The 20,402-nt window shown below is 34.3% G+C and overlaps 2 protein-coding genes across 2 annotated transcripts; both read left to right on the plus strand.

The window, feature by feature from the left end:
* Positions 6,955-13,894, plus strand: LOC18598802 (pyrroline-5-carboxylate reductase). The gene is made up of 7 exons (XM_007028491.2): positions 6,955-7,289; positions 7,479-7,527; positions 8,085-8,176; positions 10,778-10,850; positions 12,127-12,247; positions 12,538-12,643; positions 13,470-13,894. Exons 1-7 carry the CDS (start codon positions 7,089-7,091, stop codon positions 13,656-13,658), a joined length of 831 nt encoding a protein of 276 aa, XP_007028553.1. The 5' UTR covers positions 6,955-7,088; the 3' UTR covers positions 13,659-13,894.
* LOC18598803 (UPF0481 protein At3g47200) lies at positions 17,857-19,481 on the plus strand. The gene has a single exon (XM_007028493.2). The coding sequence runs from the start codon at positions 17,914-17,916 to the stop codon at positions 19,306-19,308; it is 1,395 nt and encodes a 464-aa protein (XP_007028555.2). The 5' UTR covers positions 17,857-17,913; the 3' UTR covers positions 19,309-19,481.

Genomic DNA, 20,402 nt, shown 5'->3' on the forward strand with positions numbered 1-20,402 from the left:
TGGCTATTGCTTTTCTATCGACACTAATGTTTCATCCTTTTTAAGTTTTTCTTTCTATTAATTCTTAAGGTTTTCAATATTTTTGCTTTTGGGTTTGTTCAATTTTATATTAATGTTTAAGTCTCAATTTAGGGATTTCTCATCAAGAAGTCCAATCGTTGATTTTTGATAGTGTCCTGAAGCTAAAGAGGGACTTGTTTTGGAAGACTATTATACTCTTGAGGTGGTGGATTCCTTAATTTTGGAAATGTTGTTGGCTCCATTAGTTTTTGATGATAATAAAACATTCCCATTCTTTTATGTCTAATATCTCTACTTCAGTGTGCAGGATAAATATTGTATGCAATAATTAATCAATAATTCAAATGCACACATCAAAGATCATAGGAATAAAGAAGTCACAATTGATCAACAAAACAAAAGCCCCTTAGTCAATTAATGAAAAGTTAGTTAGCTAAGATTTAAATCAGAAGTTGGTGGGCTGAAGAGTATTGAAAAACAGAACCAACTTAATCGACCAAGAAATTAGTTAGTCGACTAAGTGCACACTGCCAGAAACTAGGATCAGAAGATAGAGACAACTTAGTCGACTAAGATATCAGTTAGTCGACTAAGAGCATTCTGCTAGAAATTTTGAATTGTGCACTAGAAGATAGATTAACAGCCAGAACTGCAACAAAATTGTTTCCAACTGTCAAAAACTATCTAACACACTTCAGAGCTTATTTTTCAAGTATAAAAAAGGATTCTAACGGCTAAAAATGCATTGAAGGCTTTCAAGAACACAAAAAAAGAGCTGAAAAACCAGAGAATACTTACTGCTCATTTACTGCACTCAACTCCAATATTTGTAATTGTGATCTACACTTCATTTGTACCACTTATATCAACCTTGTGATTATAGGTACACTCTCATTACTTCTTTCTTTGTATTCTTAGAGTGAGAGTCACTCTAAGGAATTGATACAAGCTAGGATTGTTTGATTGGGTATAGGTTCTAACTTAGCCTTGAAAAGTTAGGTGTTGGGTTTTAGTTATGAATTTCACTCCATTAATAGTGGATTAGTTTGAAAAATCCTTGGTTGAATAATCAAGGTAGTGGATGTAGGTTTTGGACCGAACCATTCTAAATTTCTGCGTATTGTCTACTCTGTTTTTATTTTCATTGCTTTTCAAATTAGTTTGTCATCTTGCCAAGAGCCAAAAAGTGCTATTCACCCCCCCTCTAGCACATTTATTTGGGATCAACAAGTGGTATCAGAGCCTAACCCCTATTATTAAGGTCTAACACCCTTGGGAAGATCCAAATGGCTCTACAAAAATCAATGGTTGCTGAGAGACAATTAACAAACAGAACACCTCTGTTTGATGGCTCTAACTATCCTTATTGGAGTACTAGGATGTCAATATATATTAGGACAATTGATTATGAGATGTGGGATATCATAACTGATGGATCATTCATTCCTTCAACTCTAAATGTAGTGACAAATAAGATGATCCTTCAGCCAAGGTCTGAATGGACCAAAGCTGAAACTAAAAGAGTCCAGACCAATTTTAAGGCAATTAACACATTGCATTGTGCCTTAACTCCCATCGAATATAATAAAGTATCAAGCTATACCACTACAAAACAAGTGTAGGATAAACTTAAGATTATCCACGAAAGGACTTCTTAAGTCAAGGAGTCCAAGATAACCCTCTTAACCCACAATTATGAAATGTTTAAGATGAAGCCTGGTGAAGATATCACCAGCATGTTAGATAGATTCACAAACATCACAAACAAATTAAGTCAACAAAGCAAACCAATTCCTGAGCATGAAGCTGTTAAAAGACTTCTTCGAAGTCTACCCAAGAATTAGAAGTCTAAGATGACAACAATCCGAGAAGCAAAGGATCTAAATGTCATAACTTTGGATAAAATTTATGGTTCTCTCCTTACTCATGAGCTAAAACTCAAGGAATAGAAAGAAGAAGATAGGAGGGAAGCTAAAGAAAAGAAGAAGAGCATTGCCCTCAAAGCCAGCATCTTTAAAGAAGAACTAGATGAGCTATCTTGCGATGATGATGAAGAACTAGCTTTGGTTGCTAGGAGATTCAGAAAACTGATGAGTAAAAGAAATTGGAAACTAGCTAGAAGAGGGTTTAGAAAAGATCAAGGTTCATCATGGAAAACTAGAAACAAAAATGACTCCAACAAAAAGGAAGAACTAACCTGCTTCGAATGCAAGAAGCCTGGACATTTCAAGTCCGAATGCCCTATGCTGAAAGAAAAAACTCCAAAGAGAAACAAGAAATCAAAGAATGCAATGGTGGCAGCCACTTAGTCAACAGTGACACTTCAAGTTTTGAAGCTGTGGAAGAAATAGCTGAGGAAAGAGCAAACCTATGTTTGATGGCACGGGATGATGAATCTGAGGTATCCTCATCCCCTTGCAATATTTCTGTTGATGAACTTTAGGAAGAATATAAATATTTATATGATGAATTTGAGAAACTTGTTTTAAAATACAAAACTTAAAAAAAATATCTGCATCTCTAGAATCAGATTTGGAAAATATCAAACTTGACTTTGACTCTGTTTTTTAACATCAAGAGAATGGCAACCAGGACAAAATTCCTCAAAAGAAGAAAATCCTCCAAAATTGTTGAAAAGGCTAGACTAGCACTTGTCTCTTCTCCTCAAGAACCGCTGAAAGTTTCTGACAAATCCTCACCTGAACCTTCACCACAAAAATCACCACCAGAACCTTATTTTGAACCTCTCAATGTCAAATATTTTACTAATGATGAATCCTCTTCCTCATCCTCCTCAGAAGATGATTAAACATCTTTGAGATTTGATGATGACAAAAAAATGGAGAAGTAAAAAGCTACGGGAAAAGGAAAATAAATTAAAAAAAATGCTAAGGTAGAGGTACCAGAAATCTAGGTGAAGTCAAGGATGTTGAATCTGACTAGGACATGATAACTTGCTGAAAATTGGATACTGATCATTGTGCTGAAATATTGTTTATGTATTTTGTTCTGTTTATTTGTTTTGTTATGTTGCTGATAACTAATACTAAAAGTGTGATGAGAACTTATTTTGATAATGTACTGAAAACTTATGATATTTTGGTTGGATTGTGATTGAATGCAATGCTAATAAGCTAATGATTGAATATTTAAAGACGTTATTGAGTTTTTGTTAATGCTTTGGTGCTAACATTGAGCTAATAAACTGATAATTAATTGTTGATATGATATTGTGAGTGAAATTTGGATGAAAATAAATATGAATGTTGATATTTTGACTGGATGGTTTATGGCATTTAGCTTTGGAATGAATTAAGTCCGGAAACAATATGACAGGCAGCTGAAGTAGTAATAATGTTCTGTCATCCTGTCACTTGCTACTTATTATTCCATAAGCCTGTGTAAATATATTCTGTCAAAAATTTAAACTCTTACATATCATTTTCTATATGAAAAGAACAAAAACATGCTGAAATGAATAATGTCATTTTCTAAAGGATAAGAATTAAAATTTGCTAGAATAAACAAGTTAAATAAGCACACACTAAAGGGGAGCATGCACATAGAGGGAGAAATCCTCATTTTTGTGCAGAACTGAAAAAAATAAAAAGACATTGTGCTATCAATCAAGGAATGTTTTGTCATCATCAAAAAAATGGGAGATTGTTGGCTACATTAGTTTTTGATGATAATAAAACATTCCCATTCTTTTGTATCTAATATCTCTACTTGAGTGTGCAGGATAAATATTGTATGTAATAATTAATCAATCATTCAAATGCACACATCAAAGAGCATAGGAATAAAGAAGTCACAATTGATCAACAAGACAAAAGCCCCTTAGTTGATTAATGAAAAGTTAGTCAACTAAGATTTAAATTAGAAGTTAGCAGGATGAAGAGTATTGAGAAACAGTTAGCAGGATGAAGAGTATTGAGAAACAGAACCAACTTAGTCGACCAAGAAATTAGTTAGTCAACTAAATGCACATTGCCAGAAACTAGGATCAGAAGACAAAGACGACTCAGTCGACTAAGATATCGGCTAGTCAACTAAGAGCATTCTGCCAGAAATTTTGAATTGTGCACTAGAAGACAGATTAACGGCCAGAACTACAACAAAACTGTTTTCAACGGTCAAAAATTGTCTAACACACTTCAGAGCTGATTTTCCAAGTATAAATGAGGGTACCAACGGCTAGAAATGCATTGAAGGCTTCCAAAAACACCAAAAAAAAGTTGAAAATCCATAGAATACTTACTGCTCATTTATTGCACTCAACTCTCATCTTTGTAATTGTGATCTGCGCTTCATTTGTACCACTTAGATCAATCTTGTGATCATAGGTACACTTTCACTACTTCTCTCTTTGTATTCTTAGAGTGAGCGAGTCACTCTAAGGAATTGATTCAAGCTAGGATTGCTTGATTGGGTATAGGTTCTAACTTAGCCTTGAAAAGTTAGGTGTTGGGTTTTAGTTGATCCCGGTAAAAACTATTGTGAAAGGTTTTGGCTAAGCTTGGTAAAAGCCATTGTAAAGCTTGGTGAAAGCTTGTGAATTTCATCATTGATAGTGGATTAGTTTGAAAAATCCTTAGTTGAATAATCAAGGTAGTGGATGTAGGTCTTGGACCAAACCACTCTAAATTCCTGCGTATTGTCTACTCTGTTTTATTTTCATTGTTTTTCAAATTAGTTTCTTATCTTGCCAAAAGCCAAAAAGTGATATTCACCCCCCCCTCTCTAACACATTTATTTGGGACCAACAAATGTTGTGATGATTTGCTTGGAAGACAAAGTTTCTAGGAACAAAAGGTTCGATTTTATTTTTGTAATTTTTTTTTCATTATTTGGTTTAAGATTTATGGTTCAATTTTTTGAAGTTCTGTACAGGCAAATGTGTATACTTTTTTTTAAAAAAAAAATCTTAATTATATTTAATTTGGAAGCTAAAATTTTGTTCTTTTTCTACTTTGGGCCAATGCCATCAATTAAGAAAAAAAAACCTACAGCTTACAAAAATCTACTACAAAAAAAAAATTCATGATACAAATTTGTGCACAACATATGAGCAAGGGAGATCATGTTGACATAGCAATCATTGTGTATACTTGTATTTCAACTTCCTTTCAAGTGAATTGTGTATTGGTGATATTAAGTAGAATACAAGCCAGAAAAGTTTCCCTGAGTTCCAACAGATATTCACCTTTCTTCCATGTAATTAAGGTCATTATATAGATTTCACAAGGGATTGGGAAATAAGTCTAGAGTCATCCATTTTACAGTTCAATACTTTTTATCTTGCTGTATGATCTTAAAACTTTAATGAGTGATATAAATGCTTATGTGTCGAAAAATAATCAATCAAAAATAATAGAAAATTTGATATCATATTAAAAAATGTTTAGCATAATTCAAAGATACACCTAATCTATATGTTGTATCAAAACATACCACATCTTCAAAAGATTCGTAATCTAATTTCATCCTACCATCTGTCCAGAAAATGTTTGTGATGAGATCATCGAGATCAACTTATATAGCTTAAGAAAAATTAGAATCATCATGTTGTATATTTTGTAGATATTATAAGACTCCACTAGTATCTCCAACTTTCATTGCTTATGTTCTCTTAGAATGCAAGTAATTATTGTAATCCTTAAGAATAAAACCAAAATTCTCAAGTCCACCAACTTTTTTTGCCAAAAACCTAACACTCTCCTTTGGTGCTATTCCGGTGCAATCAACGATTTTAAGTTCAGCAGCTTGAGGAAGATTAATCACCCTTTGAGATCTTAAAAACATACACTTACACAGGGAAGCTAATGCATGTGTATGTTCTGCAATAAATTTTGTAACACGTAATTTACTGTAATATTGTGAAACTTTTAATACAGCTAAGCACCAAAATCTTGTTTCTGGACGGTGACTTTTGACATCATCATCTATTTTATCATTTGTTTGAGTTCCTTCACAAGAACAACAAAAAACTCTATCTACCCAATTACCAGACTTATCCTTTTGTCCTTTAGATCTTCGAATACTAAATCCAACTTCTTTGGCATACCTATTGTAAAAATCATAAATATCTTGTTTCATTTCAAAATCCATTCCAACTTTTGGAATAATTTCTTTTGACATATTTACATGAGCTAAAATCGTAATATTAGTATTAGAATCAATCATGTTTGAACACTTATCTTACTCTAGATTCTACTTTTCCATTAGTCCAACTCATGGGGGATATCATCTTCAGTAAATTTCAATCTTCGACACAATCGATCTTTATTCATTGTATTTGCAGTTTCTTTATCCATAACCTAAAAAATAAAAAATAAACAAATTTAATTATCTTTTAAATTAATAGAAGGATCATACCTTCTATTTATACTATTTCATTATATATGTTCAAAATTGATTAATTAAACACAATCAATGATTAAAATACATCAAATTTGAACTAAATTATACACATATAAATACATATAAAGTTAAAAAACAAAAAAATAGAAAAACTAAAATAAAAAAGTCAATGAAAAGAGAACCACTTGCAACTTGTTGATGCCTCTTGTTATAATTGTGTAGGTTATTACCTTTGTTTGGTTAATTCTTTCTTTTAAGTTTGTAGGGAATTTTTCAAAGAATTGAGATCTCTGTAAAAAAATATTGAGGAGGTTAAGGATGTAAAGGAATAGAAAAGCAACAGGAAAACAACTTTAAAAGAAAACACTTACAAAGTTGAAAGTGTCTTATGAAATAGCAAAGCAACAGGAAAAGAGAAGTGGACTGTCAATAAGAAAGAAAACCTAACTAGAAATTTTATTTTATTGTTTAAAGTTAGGTTAACAGTTGAAAAAATAATATACCGGCGTTAGTTAAATTTAACTCTACTGCTTTTTACCATCTCATCAAAGAGAAAGGACAAATGTCGAAAAAATAAAGAGGATGCACGGATGGGGGCACGATTAGGGGGCAGACGATTTGTATCCGGCGTAAGCCTGGTGTAACAAGTCCAAAACACAAAAGCGCCAAGCCCAGCTGCCGCTCCAGGCAACAACGCCGTAGCCATGGAGGCAGCGCCTATCCAGAGTGAAAGCTTCAAGCTAGGGTTCATCGGAGCAGGGAAAATGGCAGAGAGCATAGCCAGAGGTGTGGTGCAATCTGGTGTGTTGCCTCCCAATCGTATCTCTACGGCAATCAACTCCAATCCCAACCGTGGCATTGCCTTCCAATCAATCGGCGTCTCTCTTCTTCCTCACAACTCCGATGTATAATACTCTCTCACTCCCTATCGTTACATTTACTATTTCTTGTGTTTTTTCTTCTAGAATAATGGAAAAGGAAAAGGTCTATGTGCTCTTAAGTTTTAATGCGGTTTCTCTTGATCCTTTTCTTCTATTTTATTTCTTTAATCCTAAAAATGAAATGTGATCCAAGTTAGGAATATATGAAAGCAGGTTGTGGAGGACAGTGACATAGTCATTTTCTCTGTGAAACCCCAAGTAGGTAATGTCTTCATCCTTTTTCGTTGCCTGCATGCTCTTCTCTTTTTGTTTTTGAAGCTCTAGATCTTTCAATACCGTCCCTGCAATAGGTATTTTCTTAATATTTTTTGATGAAACACTGAAACTTTGTAATAGATGTTTTTCTCCTTCTTAAGTGTATTTTGAAAACTATGTCAGGGGATATTATGAGATTGCAAATTTTTAAAAAGTTTAGAAAATAAACTGTGAATGAGGCTCTCTTGTCTCTGTTTCTTTCATTTTATTATAGAAAAGAAAATGGAGTTTGGTTGTTTGACTATAGTGGTGAAAGGTGGTCACTTGTCTGTTTTATTTTGATCTCAAACTCTTTTGTACAAACACCACTTAATTTCATGTAAAGACATCACACTTAGAGCACTATGATTTTGAATGTTTGCATTTATTAATTTAGTCATGATGCTAAACATTCGTGAAAAGAGAGATAAGAGAAAGAGGAAAGAAAGTATGGTTGCAGAACATCTTCAGATTCAGTTTTGAACGTTTGCTTTTAGTCTTAAACTCTACTTTGGTGGTTTGCAGTTAAAAATGTGGTCCTGCAGCTGAGGCCGTTACTTTCAAAGAAGAAGCTTTTGGTTTCAATTGCTGCAGGAGTAAAATTGAAGGATTTGCAAGTATGTGATTTTAAGCTATTTGCCTTATACAAAAGCCTAAAAGATACAGTGACGGTATAAATCATGCATTACCGCGATATTAACATGAAGAGTAAGATATTATGATTTAAAAGAATTCCCTTTTCATTGCACAATAGTTTTAGGGCATTGTAAGTTGGAAGTAAAAAAGAAAAAAAAAAAAAAAGAGAGATGCAAGTTACCCAATACAGTACCAAGTTTAGAGTATTGCAGATTTCACTGTAGCAGAATGCCAATTTGGAGCGTATGTCTTTTGAGTTCTTTCTCTTTTCCCTCGTAATGTTCCTTTGAATTGTTGAGAGATTAGATTAACTCTTTATGGGCTAGGATCTAATTATAAGTAGAATTTTTCTTCTTATTTTAAGGGTTTTATACATATAATAGCATGCATGAGAAAATTGTAATAGACTTCTAGAGTCTGATTATTGATAAATTACATTTAGTTTTGCAAGTTCTTTCAAGAACCTAAGGATTTACAAAGAGTTATTCAGTTGACATCCCTATAAGATATTAAGCTCCTTGAAGTTGATGTTTAACAAGAAGTGGTGTTGGCTCAAAATTAGAAAAATCTGGGGATATGGTGGACAAAAGTTTTTGACTTTAGTGTTTTATTGGATAAGGGAAGATGATTAGGCTGTCTTAGTTGGTTTCAAAATAAAAGATGCTGTTTTGAAGGTGGTAATAAACACAAAAACATAATCATTTTTTTTCTTATTCTCTCTATTAATAATATTGGTGGTTCATAGTTATTAATTTATTCATCTTAATTTTTTTTCTTGAGTACGTTTAGTTTCTAAACTTTTAAGGTTCTTAATTAAAAGTAAGTAGAGAGAAAAAGAAAAACATAAAGTTGTTATAGCTTTTTGTTCCTAGTGAATCGGTAATAGTAGCTGATTTCCGTATGGAGCTATTTCTGTCTAGCAGTTTGGTGCATCCATTGTCATGCAGTTCAAGCTGAAAACCTTTTTTCAAAGTATAAACTTACCTGTTATCATATATTCTTGAAAAGTTAAGCATTCAGGTTTCATGATTGTTGATTCTGGAGTAAGGGTTTAAAACATTGGTTTTATGATGAGGATATTTGTTCAAGTCTTTAAGATTTATGGATGGGTAGGGATGTCAACGGGTCAGGTACCCTATAAGTTTGAGGTACTCGAACCCTAACCTTATAAAAAATCAACTACCCTAACCCTATTAATTACTCGAATAATTTTAAAATTACTACCCTAACCCTAACCCTATTACATTTTTACTACCCTAACCCTAACCCTATTACATTTTTACTACCCTATAATTACTCTAATCCGTTTAAAAACCCGATTAAATTAAAAAATTGTTAAAATCTTCTTCCTGGGTAATCTAATAATTTTTTTTATTTATATATATTAATGTCATCACATTAATAATTTAACTAACTATATTTTTAATATTTTCGTTAACATTTAACAAAAGAAATTGTTGGTCAAGATGGTATAGACTTTTGTTGTCTTCTTTCCTTACTTGGGTTCGAATCCAATCAGCATCAGTTTTATTCAATTATTTAAATAATAAAAAAATATATAAACGGAGAGTTGTAAACGGGTTCGGGGTGGGTACCCGCCAAACCCGAATATAACATAATCGGGTTCGGGTAACGGGTACACTAAGAGTGATACCCGAACCCTACCCGAACCGGTTTATTGGGTACCCTAATCCGGTTTAACCGGGTTGGGTACCTGTTGACATCCCTATGAATAGGATCCGTCTGAAAAGAGCAGGATGGTTGTGGCTGAATAGTATGCAGAGTGTTTCCACAAAGAAAATTGAGGAACGAAGGGATTAAATGATAGAAAGCCCTAATATCTTGCTAAGGCCTACTGGGAGTTTAACTTAGAACAAATTCTAGTGCCATCCCTGACCAGATTAAAACCTCAGGTTTTGTTGGGAACTTAAATTTGAAATAAAAGATTTGGATTTAAATTCAGTATAAAATTCTGAAATAGGACTCATGAAAATATATATTCATGATTACACTTAAATCCATGAATTTCTTACATCTCAATAAATTAGTGAATTATAATACTTGGATGACAAAGTGAAATTTAAATTCATCCCTCATGCTTTCTCAAGTACCCGGGTATATTAAATCTTTTCTAATTTATACAGTGTGTCCATTCATCCTCACAATTTGTACAACAAACAAAATCCAAATTTACTATCCCAAACTAAAGTTTCCAGATTAAGCATCAGTGAATTCTTTTTAGCCAATCTTGTATTTTCTTTCTTAAAGCAAAACGGATGCAAAATAGAAGCTCTATGAGTTACTCCTTGCTGGACGATGAAAGAACTGCCTAAATAACTGTGTAAGACCTTATCTCCTTTTTCTTATGTTTAGCAATAAGATTTAACCAAAGGGCCAAACTAGACCACATTGTATACATAACCAACCTTATTCATATGTCACAACCAACTGCTATGACTGGCAACCTTTTTCTGATCATCTGTTCCTCTATCATTGGTTTGAGATTCTTATTGTCTTAATGTGCAATTGTAGTTTCTGGTTTAGTATTTGTTTCGTAAAAGTAATAGTTTTGTTCTGTTTAGGAATGGGCAGGCCATGGTCGATTTATCCGGGTGATGCCAAACACACCATCTGCTGTTGGTGAGGCAGCATCAGGTATACTATTTTCCCCATTCAATGTAGATATACTTCCTCACGCATGAGGCAATATTTAAAGTTATCATGTTCAATGTAGCATTTTGCTGACGTCTCATCAATTGTTGCTGACTTCTAAAGTTATCATGTTTGATGTAGCATTTTGCTGACTTCTAAAATATCAAAATTTTTAGAAATTATTTTCGAGAAGCACATTTTTGTGGAACAAGCAAAGCCACATTGCAGAAATTATGTATTTAACATGGCATCTGCAGCATGATATGGACATGAACAGCTTATGTGCTGGTTTTTGTTTCTACTTTCGGCTGATTTATTTATCAAGCTTATATAAAAGGGCAATCTGACTTTATACGAAAGGATTTCTTGGTGTTCAGTTTGAGAGCTTTTCATTAAGCTGTTATCCTTCAGGAACACAATCATTTGTTTGACTTTGACTTTTTCTGGGATAACAGAGTATATAGTGTGTGCTTTTGATAAGCTGATGAGGTAGCCATACTCTGGAGTGATAAATGAATGTGGTCAGGATTTTTTGGCAGTTGATCTGTAATCCAAAATAATGTCAGATTTAGCATCTACTATAGAGGTTGTAGTGGATGTTTACTTTAGGTTTGGTCTAGAAGATGGATGGCAATGAAATCTATGGTCTTATTTTTATTGTTTTATAAAAGCACTTATATTCTACCTTTGTGGTAAATCAAAGTTGTAAAATCTAGATTTATATATCAAACATCATTTAGAGTAACACTGCCCTTCCACCATCCTCTTCATCCATTCTCTTTTCTTCTTCTGTGCTTTTCATGCTTTTGTAATTTATTTTCATTTGTATTCCAAAATATTCTCATCTTAACTTCTATTCCTTCCTTCTCTTGCTCTTTCCTCATTCTCCTGGAGATTGATCTTGTGGGCATTTTCATATTAGCTTGTTATTGTGCAAGATAGTAATAAAAGTTGTATGTAGTTTTTGGAGAATTGTGGTGTGACAACTGGGATATTCTATAATCTTTGGATTCTAAATCATGTTGGGTTGACAAATGGTCTCAGCAATGAAGATCTTAACGTTATGCATCATAATCATCTCTAAAATATGTAGCAGAGAATTAATGTAATATTACAATTCAAAATATACATCAAAGAAACCTTCATCTGTTGCTCACATTTTATGAAAAATTTGATTCTTCAGGTCCCTTAAGCTCATTTCGCAATCTCTGATTTGTAATATCATGTTTGTGAGTAATGCATGGCTATGCAAATCTTTAATCTAGTTCCTTATGAATAGTTATGAGCATGGGAGGAGCTGCAACAGAAGAGGATGGGGAATTAGTTGCTAAATTATTTGGATCAGTTGGCAAGATATGGCGAGCTGATGAGAAATTGTTTGATGCAATCACTGGCCTCAGGTATCATGCTGTTGTAATAGTAGCTTAAACAGACTGATTACTGCAGTATGGACCGTGCACCCTATCGGCTGAATGGGAACTTACTTTCTATTGCCTTCTGCTTTTGCTTCTTTTCCTTCCTTTTTTTTCTTTGCACCAGGGGTGGGCATACGGGTTTGGCTGGATTGAGTTCATTCTCTTTTAAAAGTTTTCTGATCCATTGAATGAGGATGAAAATGCAGTAGTATGTATTTTTTCAATTATTGAACAAAAGTTTGATTAACAAGATATATGTTCTTGAAAATACTCAGTGGCAGTGGTCCAGCATACATATATTTAGCTATTGAAGCTTTGGCTGATGGAGGAGTGGCTGCAGGTCTTCCACGAGAACTAGCATTGGGACTAGCTTCTCAGACTGTAAGTCAGTTATACTCTATTTCATCATGTCATGTTTACTACAAATTAAATATGTAACTAGTGCTTTTCTTATAGCCTTAGAATAATCCTTGGCCTCCTCATAACTCTTGGCATGATTTTAGCCCTGAATTTCCTCCTAAGGCTAAAAGGTGTGAATTTTCCATTTGGCTACAAAAATAAAAAGTTGCTGATTCATTACTTTGGTGGTGTTTAACATGGTTTCAAGATTTATATTTACTTGTGTCATGCATCTTGCTTGTGATGCCCCTCCCCTTCCAACACAGACAATCACTAAGAAGAAGCAGGGAAAAAAACATCCATTGTGTGGGCTTAGCTGAAACAGATTTTTAATTGATACATGATTTAAGTGCATTGTGCATGTTGTAGTCTTGAATTGCTTTACTTTGAAAGCATAACACTATGTTCCAGTACAATTTCAGTTTTACGAAAGTTGTAGTTCTAGATTCATAAGGGAAAGAAGAAAGGGGAAAAAGAGGAGTCTAGGTAATGTGGTGAGTTGGTGCAAGCAACTATAGTGTACTCTCCCATGAATGTAGAAAGTTGAAGTGATTATTCAATTCTCCAATATTTAGCATTAGCTTAATTCTGAAATTTTTCCAAATTAGGGTGTAATAGTTCAAATACCTTAACTGTACGTATTTATTATTCATCATGACTAACAATCACTAATTGCCGGGATGTAATAGTTCAAATTAGTTGCTGGCATCTTTCTCACAGTGCTCATTTAGTTGCCTGCTGTATACCTCTTTTCTTCATTTTCATTTTTTTTTCCTTTTTAAAGACAATCAGGTTCATTCTTTTGTAGGTCTTAGGAGCAGCTTCTATGGCCATTAATTCTGGGAAGCACCCTGGTCAGCTCAAAGACGAAGTCACATCACCTGGTGGGACTACAATTGCTGGCATTCATGAGTTAGAGAAGAGTGGATTTCGGGGGACGTTGATGAACGCTGTTGTGGCTGCTACTAAGCGCAGCCAAGAGCTTTCAAAGAGTTAAGCCAATCTGGTTCTACATTTTGAAATCTTAGGATAGATGGACAGACAATCATTTTATTGCCTAAACAACGAGAGAGAGAGAGCGAGCGCGCGGTTTGGCTTTGCTTTTTTTCTTTATTTGCAGGATTACAGATTTTTTGCTTTTTTTTTTTTTATTTGCAGGATTACAGATTTTTAGACATGTTTCTTTATTCACTTCCATTTTTATGAGGCAGTTCCGGGGGGAGTTATACACTAGTTTTACCTGGCATGGCATCCTTCATGGTGATGCCGGATAAGCATGCATGTCATATTGCCACCTTAGTATAGAAAAACCTAGCTTAAAGACTTTGCAAGCAATTTGCTAGACATATTAGGCCAAAAAATGATAACTATATGATGTAGCACGTGCAGAAGTAATGCATTATAAGATAAAAGGATAATTATTTTTAGCACATGGAATCAGAGCAAAAGAAGAGCTTCTCAAGCTAATAACATTAAAAGATTGGTATTCCAGCGAAGTAATGCATTTTATAGTAAGCTTGAAGTTTTCAGTAAAGCATAAATGATTCCCTATATAATGCTAGCTGTAACTTAGAGCGCTTTCCATGCAGCCTCAGGCATAGATTTTAAGCAGCTTGTGCACCAACTCGTGTTTATCCGGTTCTGGTCAACTCACCCAAAAACTAGATAACCAAATCTGCCTGAGCTATTTTAGCATCATCTTCCTTCCACAGTTAAACCTGAAAATGGCTGGGATTAGACATCCTGGAAATGAATATAACGTAGATAAGTTCCCGACCTTAAGGGATTCCTCATCACTTGATAGTATCAACTCAACTTCCCCTACCCAAAATTCAAAGGGTTTCATTCACCCATCCTGGATTTGAAGAAATTCTTCGAACCAAGGATGGTAGCAATTGGCCCTCTCCACCATGATTCGGAGTGGCTAAAAGGGTGGTTTATATCATCTGGAAGTGAGATCTCGAAGAGATGAGAACAGTGCGTATGGGATTCAAGGTGGCGCAAGGTTACCATGATGTATTAAACCTAAGATAAGTCAAGCAAGTCATCTTAAGACGACAGCACAAAAGCAACATCGCAAATCAGCAACACATCCTCTTAGCAGCTACAAATCGAATCAAATAACTCTATCCTGATCAACCTACAAGTTGCAAAAGATTAAAGATTAAAACTTATCTAGTCGTTAATTTTAAGTCGATTTGCATCTTAGCGGATATTTTGCAAATGTAGATAAGCTTATCTACTTCCTGATACAATCTGTATAAATATGTAGATTCAATACCAAATGAACTAAGTGATCAGTTTTCATCAATCATATAACAATTTAATCATGCTCTTATATGGTATTAGTTACAGCCTCAAAAAGCTTGATAGCTTGCACGATTACACGTATCTCAATGGCCTCATCAACAGAACCATCATCATGCTCAACTTCAGAAGCTTCGTCCGATGTCCTCGTATGTTCAAGCCCAACTCAGACTATTCAACCTACCGTCACCTGCTCATATTCTTTATCAAGTAACTCTTTTGAAACTATTGTCCCTAATTCAATTCACCTCCACACACCAAAACCTGAGACTAAAGAACTCATCCAGTGATCACAGGATCACTAGACAACATCTTCAAACCCAACAAAGCTTTATCCGCAATCAAACACCCTCTGTCTCGAACCAAACACTATCAAACAGGCCTTGAATGATGTGTTCACAGCAGAAGTGCAATGACAACTGAGTTTAATGCTCCTGTTAAAAACAATATGTGGACACTAGTACCATTTACCTTAATAGGAACATAGTAGGCTGTAAGTGGGTCTTCATGGTAAAAAGGAGGTCAGATGGTTCCATTGGTAAGTATAAGGCTCGACTGGTAGCTAAAAGCTTCCATCAGAGGCTTGAAATTGATGTTATCAAGCCTACAGCTAAGAGGATAGTCATTTGTATTGCCCTAGATTCCAGTTAGCAAATAAAACAACTTGATGTAAACAATGCCTTTCTTCAAGGGACATTACCTGATAAAGTTTTCATGGCTCAACACTCTGGATTTGTGGACAAGGAAAGCCTTCTCACGTCTGCAAACTAAACAAGGCCATTTATAGATTAAAAGAAGCTCCTAGAGCATGGCATCAAGAACTGAAGTCCTTCCTTACTTCATATGGTTTTCAAAATTCAGTATAAGATGCCTCTCTCTTCATTTATGCCAAAGATTAAGTCATAATTTACTTCCTTGTATATGTAGATGATCTTCTTGTTATAGGGAACAACACTGTAGCCTTAACCATCTTCATCTAACAGCTTGCTAGTAGATTTTCCTTGAAGGATCGTGTCAACCTCCATAACTTTCTTGGCGTTGAAGCGATTCAAACTTCTAAAGGATTATTCTTATCTCAACAGAAATACATTCAAGATGTCTTAAAAGTTTGACATGTCCAATGCTAAATCAGTTATAACACCAATGGGCATCACTGTTAAGCTTCAACTCAAAGATGGCTTAGGACTTGCTGACTGAACACTTTACAGTCAGCTCATTAGTTCGTTACAATCTCTCTCACTCACCAGCTTGACATACCACACTCAATCAACAAGCCTCAGCCAAGTACATTGGTCCTGCTTAAAAAGAGTTTTAAGATATCTTAAACACACCTTATACCATGGTCTATTTCTGAAGAAATCATCCTCTCTTCAACTGGCAGCGTTTAACGATGCAGATTGGGAAGGAAATTTGGATGGCAAAAGCTCAATCTCTTTCTACATAATTTACCTTGTTCGTAATCCTATATCTTGGAGGTCTTCCAAACAAAGAATTGTTTCTAGATCATCAACGGAGGCTGAATACAAAGCCATTGTCAATACAATCTCTGAATTACTTTAGCTCTAAAATCTTGTCTGAACTGAAAATTTCACTGTCCTCTACACCAATCCTTCACTGTGCCAACATTGGGGCAACCTATCTATGTGCTAACCATTAAACTAAATACCTGATGTTTGGATTGATTTAATGTTACTGTGGTAGGTTTTAAAGCTAAGTTAAGGTGCTAAACTTACAAAGACTCATCCATCGGTGATCAAAGTCACATCATAGACAGACTCACTTGTCAGGTTTTAGATTCAAGTGTATAGATAAGAAATGAAGCCAAGTAAAGGTACAAAAAAAGATTGTTTTTCTGTTATATATGAAATTCAATTAATGGATCTGTTGAGTTTTGAATGTCTTAGAATTTAAAATTTTATTTGACTAAAATTTTAGTTTGTACATAAAATTAAGACGTAATTGTAGAATTTTAAACTTTTAGTTTCACACATTTTACTTTGAACTTTTGTATTATAAAAATAGATTTGTTGTAATCTTTAGAAGACAAAAATACTTTTGAGAGCTCTAGAGTGGGAACATCTTATAGTATTGTTTTTTACTTTAAATGGAGCTAATATTGAGAGGTGCACAAGAGGTTTTTGGATTGGCTTGGGAAACTATTACTGAGACAATTTTTTTTGTGTTTATATTTCTCAAAAGTAGAAGAATGGTTGCACACCATGTGCATAGGAAAAAGGCTAAAGAAGTAAATTTTTGTATTTTTTTATTTATTTGATTTTTTTGACTTTTTGTAATTTTGGGTAATTTTCATTAGAGGATGAAATTGCTTAAACATTTTTGTTTGTTCTTCTATCTTTTAAGGTTTTTTTTTATAATTAGAGAAAATGAGATTTGAATTCTACTCTTTAGATAGAGATTATGTACTAACTAATGAGTCAAATGTTCAGGTTCTTTCTATCTTTAAGGTAGGCTTTTGCATTTCAGATATGCTAAGGTCACTCATTGCTGCATTCAACTTTTACTTGGCATAAAATAGTGCCTTGTTTGGGCGAGCAAAGGAAAGCAGAAACGGTGAATGGGCCATGGCTGGGCACCATGTGTTTCCTTTCTTATGTCGTGTATTACGTTTGTTGATAAAATGATTTTAGCTTCATCAAGAAAAAAGTGATGGGAATATCAAAAGAAGCAGTAAGCTTGATATCTTAATGAGGAAAGACAACATATGTATAGCAATAAATTTTTTTCCTCTGTAAGAGCTGGAAAAAGGACCAACGTCAAAAGAATGCATATAGAATGCTAAACTTGATGTCTTAGTAAAGTGCAAAGATGCTTCACCTTCCAACCGTCGTCATTTTATCAAACTCGATCTTTTGTGTCCTCCGCTTTAGCAAAACTTACTCTTCTAATTTGCCTGGAATCACCTTGTTTAAACTCAAAAGCTGAAAATGTTCAGAAAGGGAGAGCCATCATGGAAAATCCAACTTCCAGTATATCAATGTGATCAAGAGGAATCGCAATTCAGCAGCCGTGAGGTAGAGAATTTCAGTTGTTTCAGAGCTTTGAAGGAATCGTCGAAAGACAAGAGCGTCCCAGCTCAATCTTCCAAATCCAAACCATTAATACAAAGGGTTCCATCCACTTTAAGTGAAAGGAAGGATTACAAGAAATATTTTGAACCAAGGGTGGTTGCAATTGGCCCCCTCCACCATAAGAACTCCAGGCTCCAGCCAGCAGAGAAGGCCAAGCTTGACCTTGCAGTGCAATTCACAAACGAACGTGATGTTTCGGAACAAGAGTTATACAAAAAGATCAAGAAGGAGATGAGAGATCTGAAGAAGTGTTATAGGCCAAAGGATATAGAAGATTATGACGATGAGGAGCTCGCTTGGATGTTCTTTGTGGACGGGTGTGCAGCGTTGCATGCCATGCACTGCACTAGGCTAGAAAAACAGAAAGATTTGAATATCAAAGTTGATCTTCTTGCATTTGCCCAACTAGATTTGTTCATGCTGGAGAATCAACTCCCTTTTCGAGTCCTCGAGTTACTGATGAGCTCAGTCAAAAATGGAAAGCATTTGAGAGAATCGATCAACTTGTTCATTGATGATAAGATTAAGAAAACATTGGCAGCAGGGACGGAGCAACCGCCACTAGAGGCAGGCGACCAAGAACACACTCATCTCCTTGGGCTTTTGCGGGAAAGGCTATTGGCCAACCCCAAACAAACCAAGAAGCCTAAAAATACCTTGATTGGTCAGGTACTTAGGTCTCTTGGACCAACAGAAGCTGATAAAACGTTTCGGAGTATCAATGAGCTGAAAGAAGCAGGGATTCGCGTGAGTCGCAGCGAGACAAGCAGCCTCCGAGATGTTAATTTCTCCGTTGGGTTTTTGGGAACTCTGACGATTCCTCGCATCGTGGCGGACGACTCGACGGGTTCCAAGTTCATGAACCTGGTAGCTTATGAAATGTGTCCAGATTTTGAGAATGACTTTGGGGTCACTTCTTACTTGTGCTTCCTTGATTCCCTCATCGACACAGCACAAGACGTGAAGGAGTTGAGACATGCAGGAATGCTACTGAATTACATGGGCAGTGATGAAGAAGTAGCTCATCTTTTCAATAACATAACCACCGATTTGGTGCCTGATCTCGGGATGTACCGAGGAGTAACCGAGGACATCCGTAAGTATTGCGACAATCCATGGACGACCTGCATAGCCAAGGCCTATTACACTCATTTCAGCACTCCCTGGAGTATCCTGGCCTTTTTGGGAGCCGTATTGGGTCTTATTTTTACTGCCATTCAAGCATATTACTCAATGAGAAGAAAAGGTTAGGACCAAAGTGAACATGTTTCCCATTTGCAAGCGGCCCAAGTGTGTTTTTTACCTTCATTTTTTTCCTGCTATACTATGTGAGTGTGAGCGTGAAGATGGGTGCCTGCCTTTGATTCTCTAATTGTAAGCTTACTGTTCACTGATTTGATTTCAAGTTGTGGGAAACAAATAAAATTTTCAAAGGGAATAAAGATGGTGTTGTATGCATCTTTTTGTTTTAAAGCATTTCAAATTTTATATATTTATCTCTATAATCTATAAGCTCTTTATAATTTAAAAGTATACATATACTAATATTTGTTGTCACTTGCGTTGCATGGTGCGTCAGGCCAACAAAACATGTCCAACATCATTTTATCTCTATTTTAATAATTCTTATATATATACACACAAATATATTTAAAGTATATGTAAATTCAAATTTTGTAATATTAATCTATTAACTATTCAATACTATTATATTTAAGAAAACATTTTTAATTGAAGTAATTAAATGCAATTAAAATTCATATTTACAATTCGCATAAATTTTTTTATTAATATTTATAACAACAATTTTAAAATGAAAATTTATATATATGTTTAGATTTTATTTCATGTAATAACTGTGCATACTTCTAAAAATTATTTAAAATAGATAATGACAATTTAGAAATATAATGAGTAAAAATATTCCTTTTCGTCAATTAAATTTTTTTCAATATTTGTACTTTTATAATAGAATATATATTATTCGTAAAATACTCGATAAAATATTCCTTTACTTCTCTAAACGAAAATTCTTTTTACAATAAAGTTTTGAGCATTATTTAATCAAATCCAAAGTACAAATTAAAAATTGTGTTCCTTAAAAAATGGGTGGTAAAATTTAGATCTTATCCTAATTTATTTTTAATTTATTTAGTAATTTTTTATTATTATTATTATTATTTCTTTTTATCAATCATACTACACACTTGCACTTTTGAGTATTTTTCAATCTTAAACTCTTCTCTTGCATATACCTTCTTACTTCTGCAGTAGAAACAATTACAAGGTTTCTGGGTTATATTCACCTTGCAAAAGCATACCATGATATGGTACTTTGGAATCTT

The sequence above is a fragment of the Theobroma cacao genome, chromosome 5 (assembly GCF_000208745.1).
Source record: "Theobroma cacao cultivar B97-61/B2 chromosome 5, Criollo_cocoa_genome_V2, whole genome shotgun sequence".
Taxonomy (NCBI): Eukaryota; Viridiplantae; Streptophyta; class Magnoliopsida; order Malvales; family Malvaceae; genus Theobroma; species Theobroma cacao.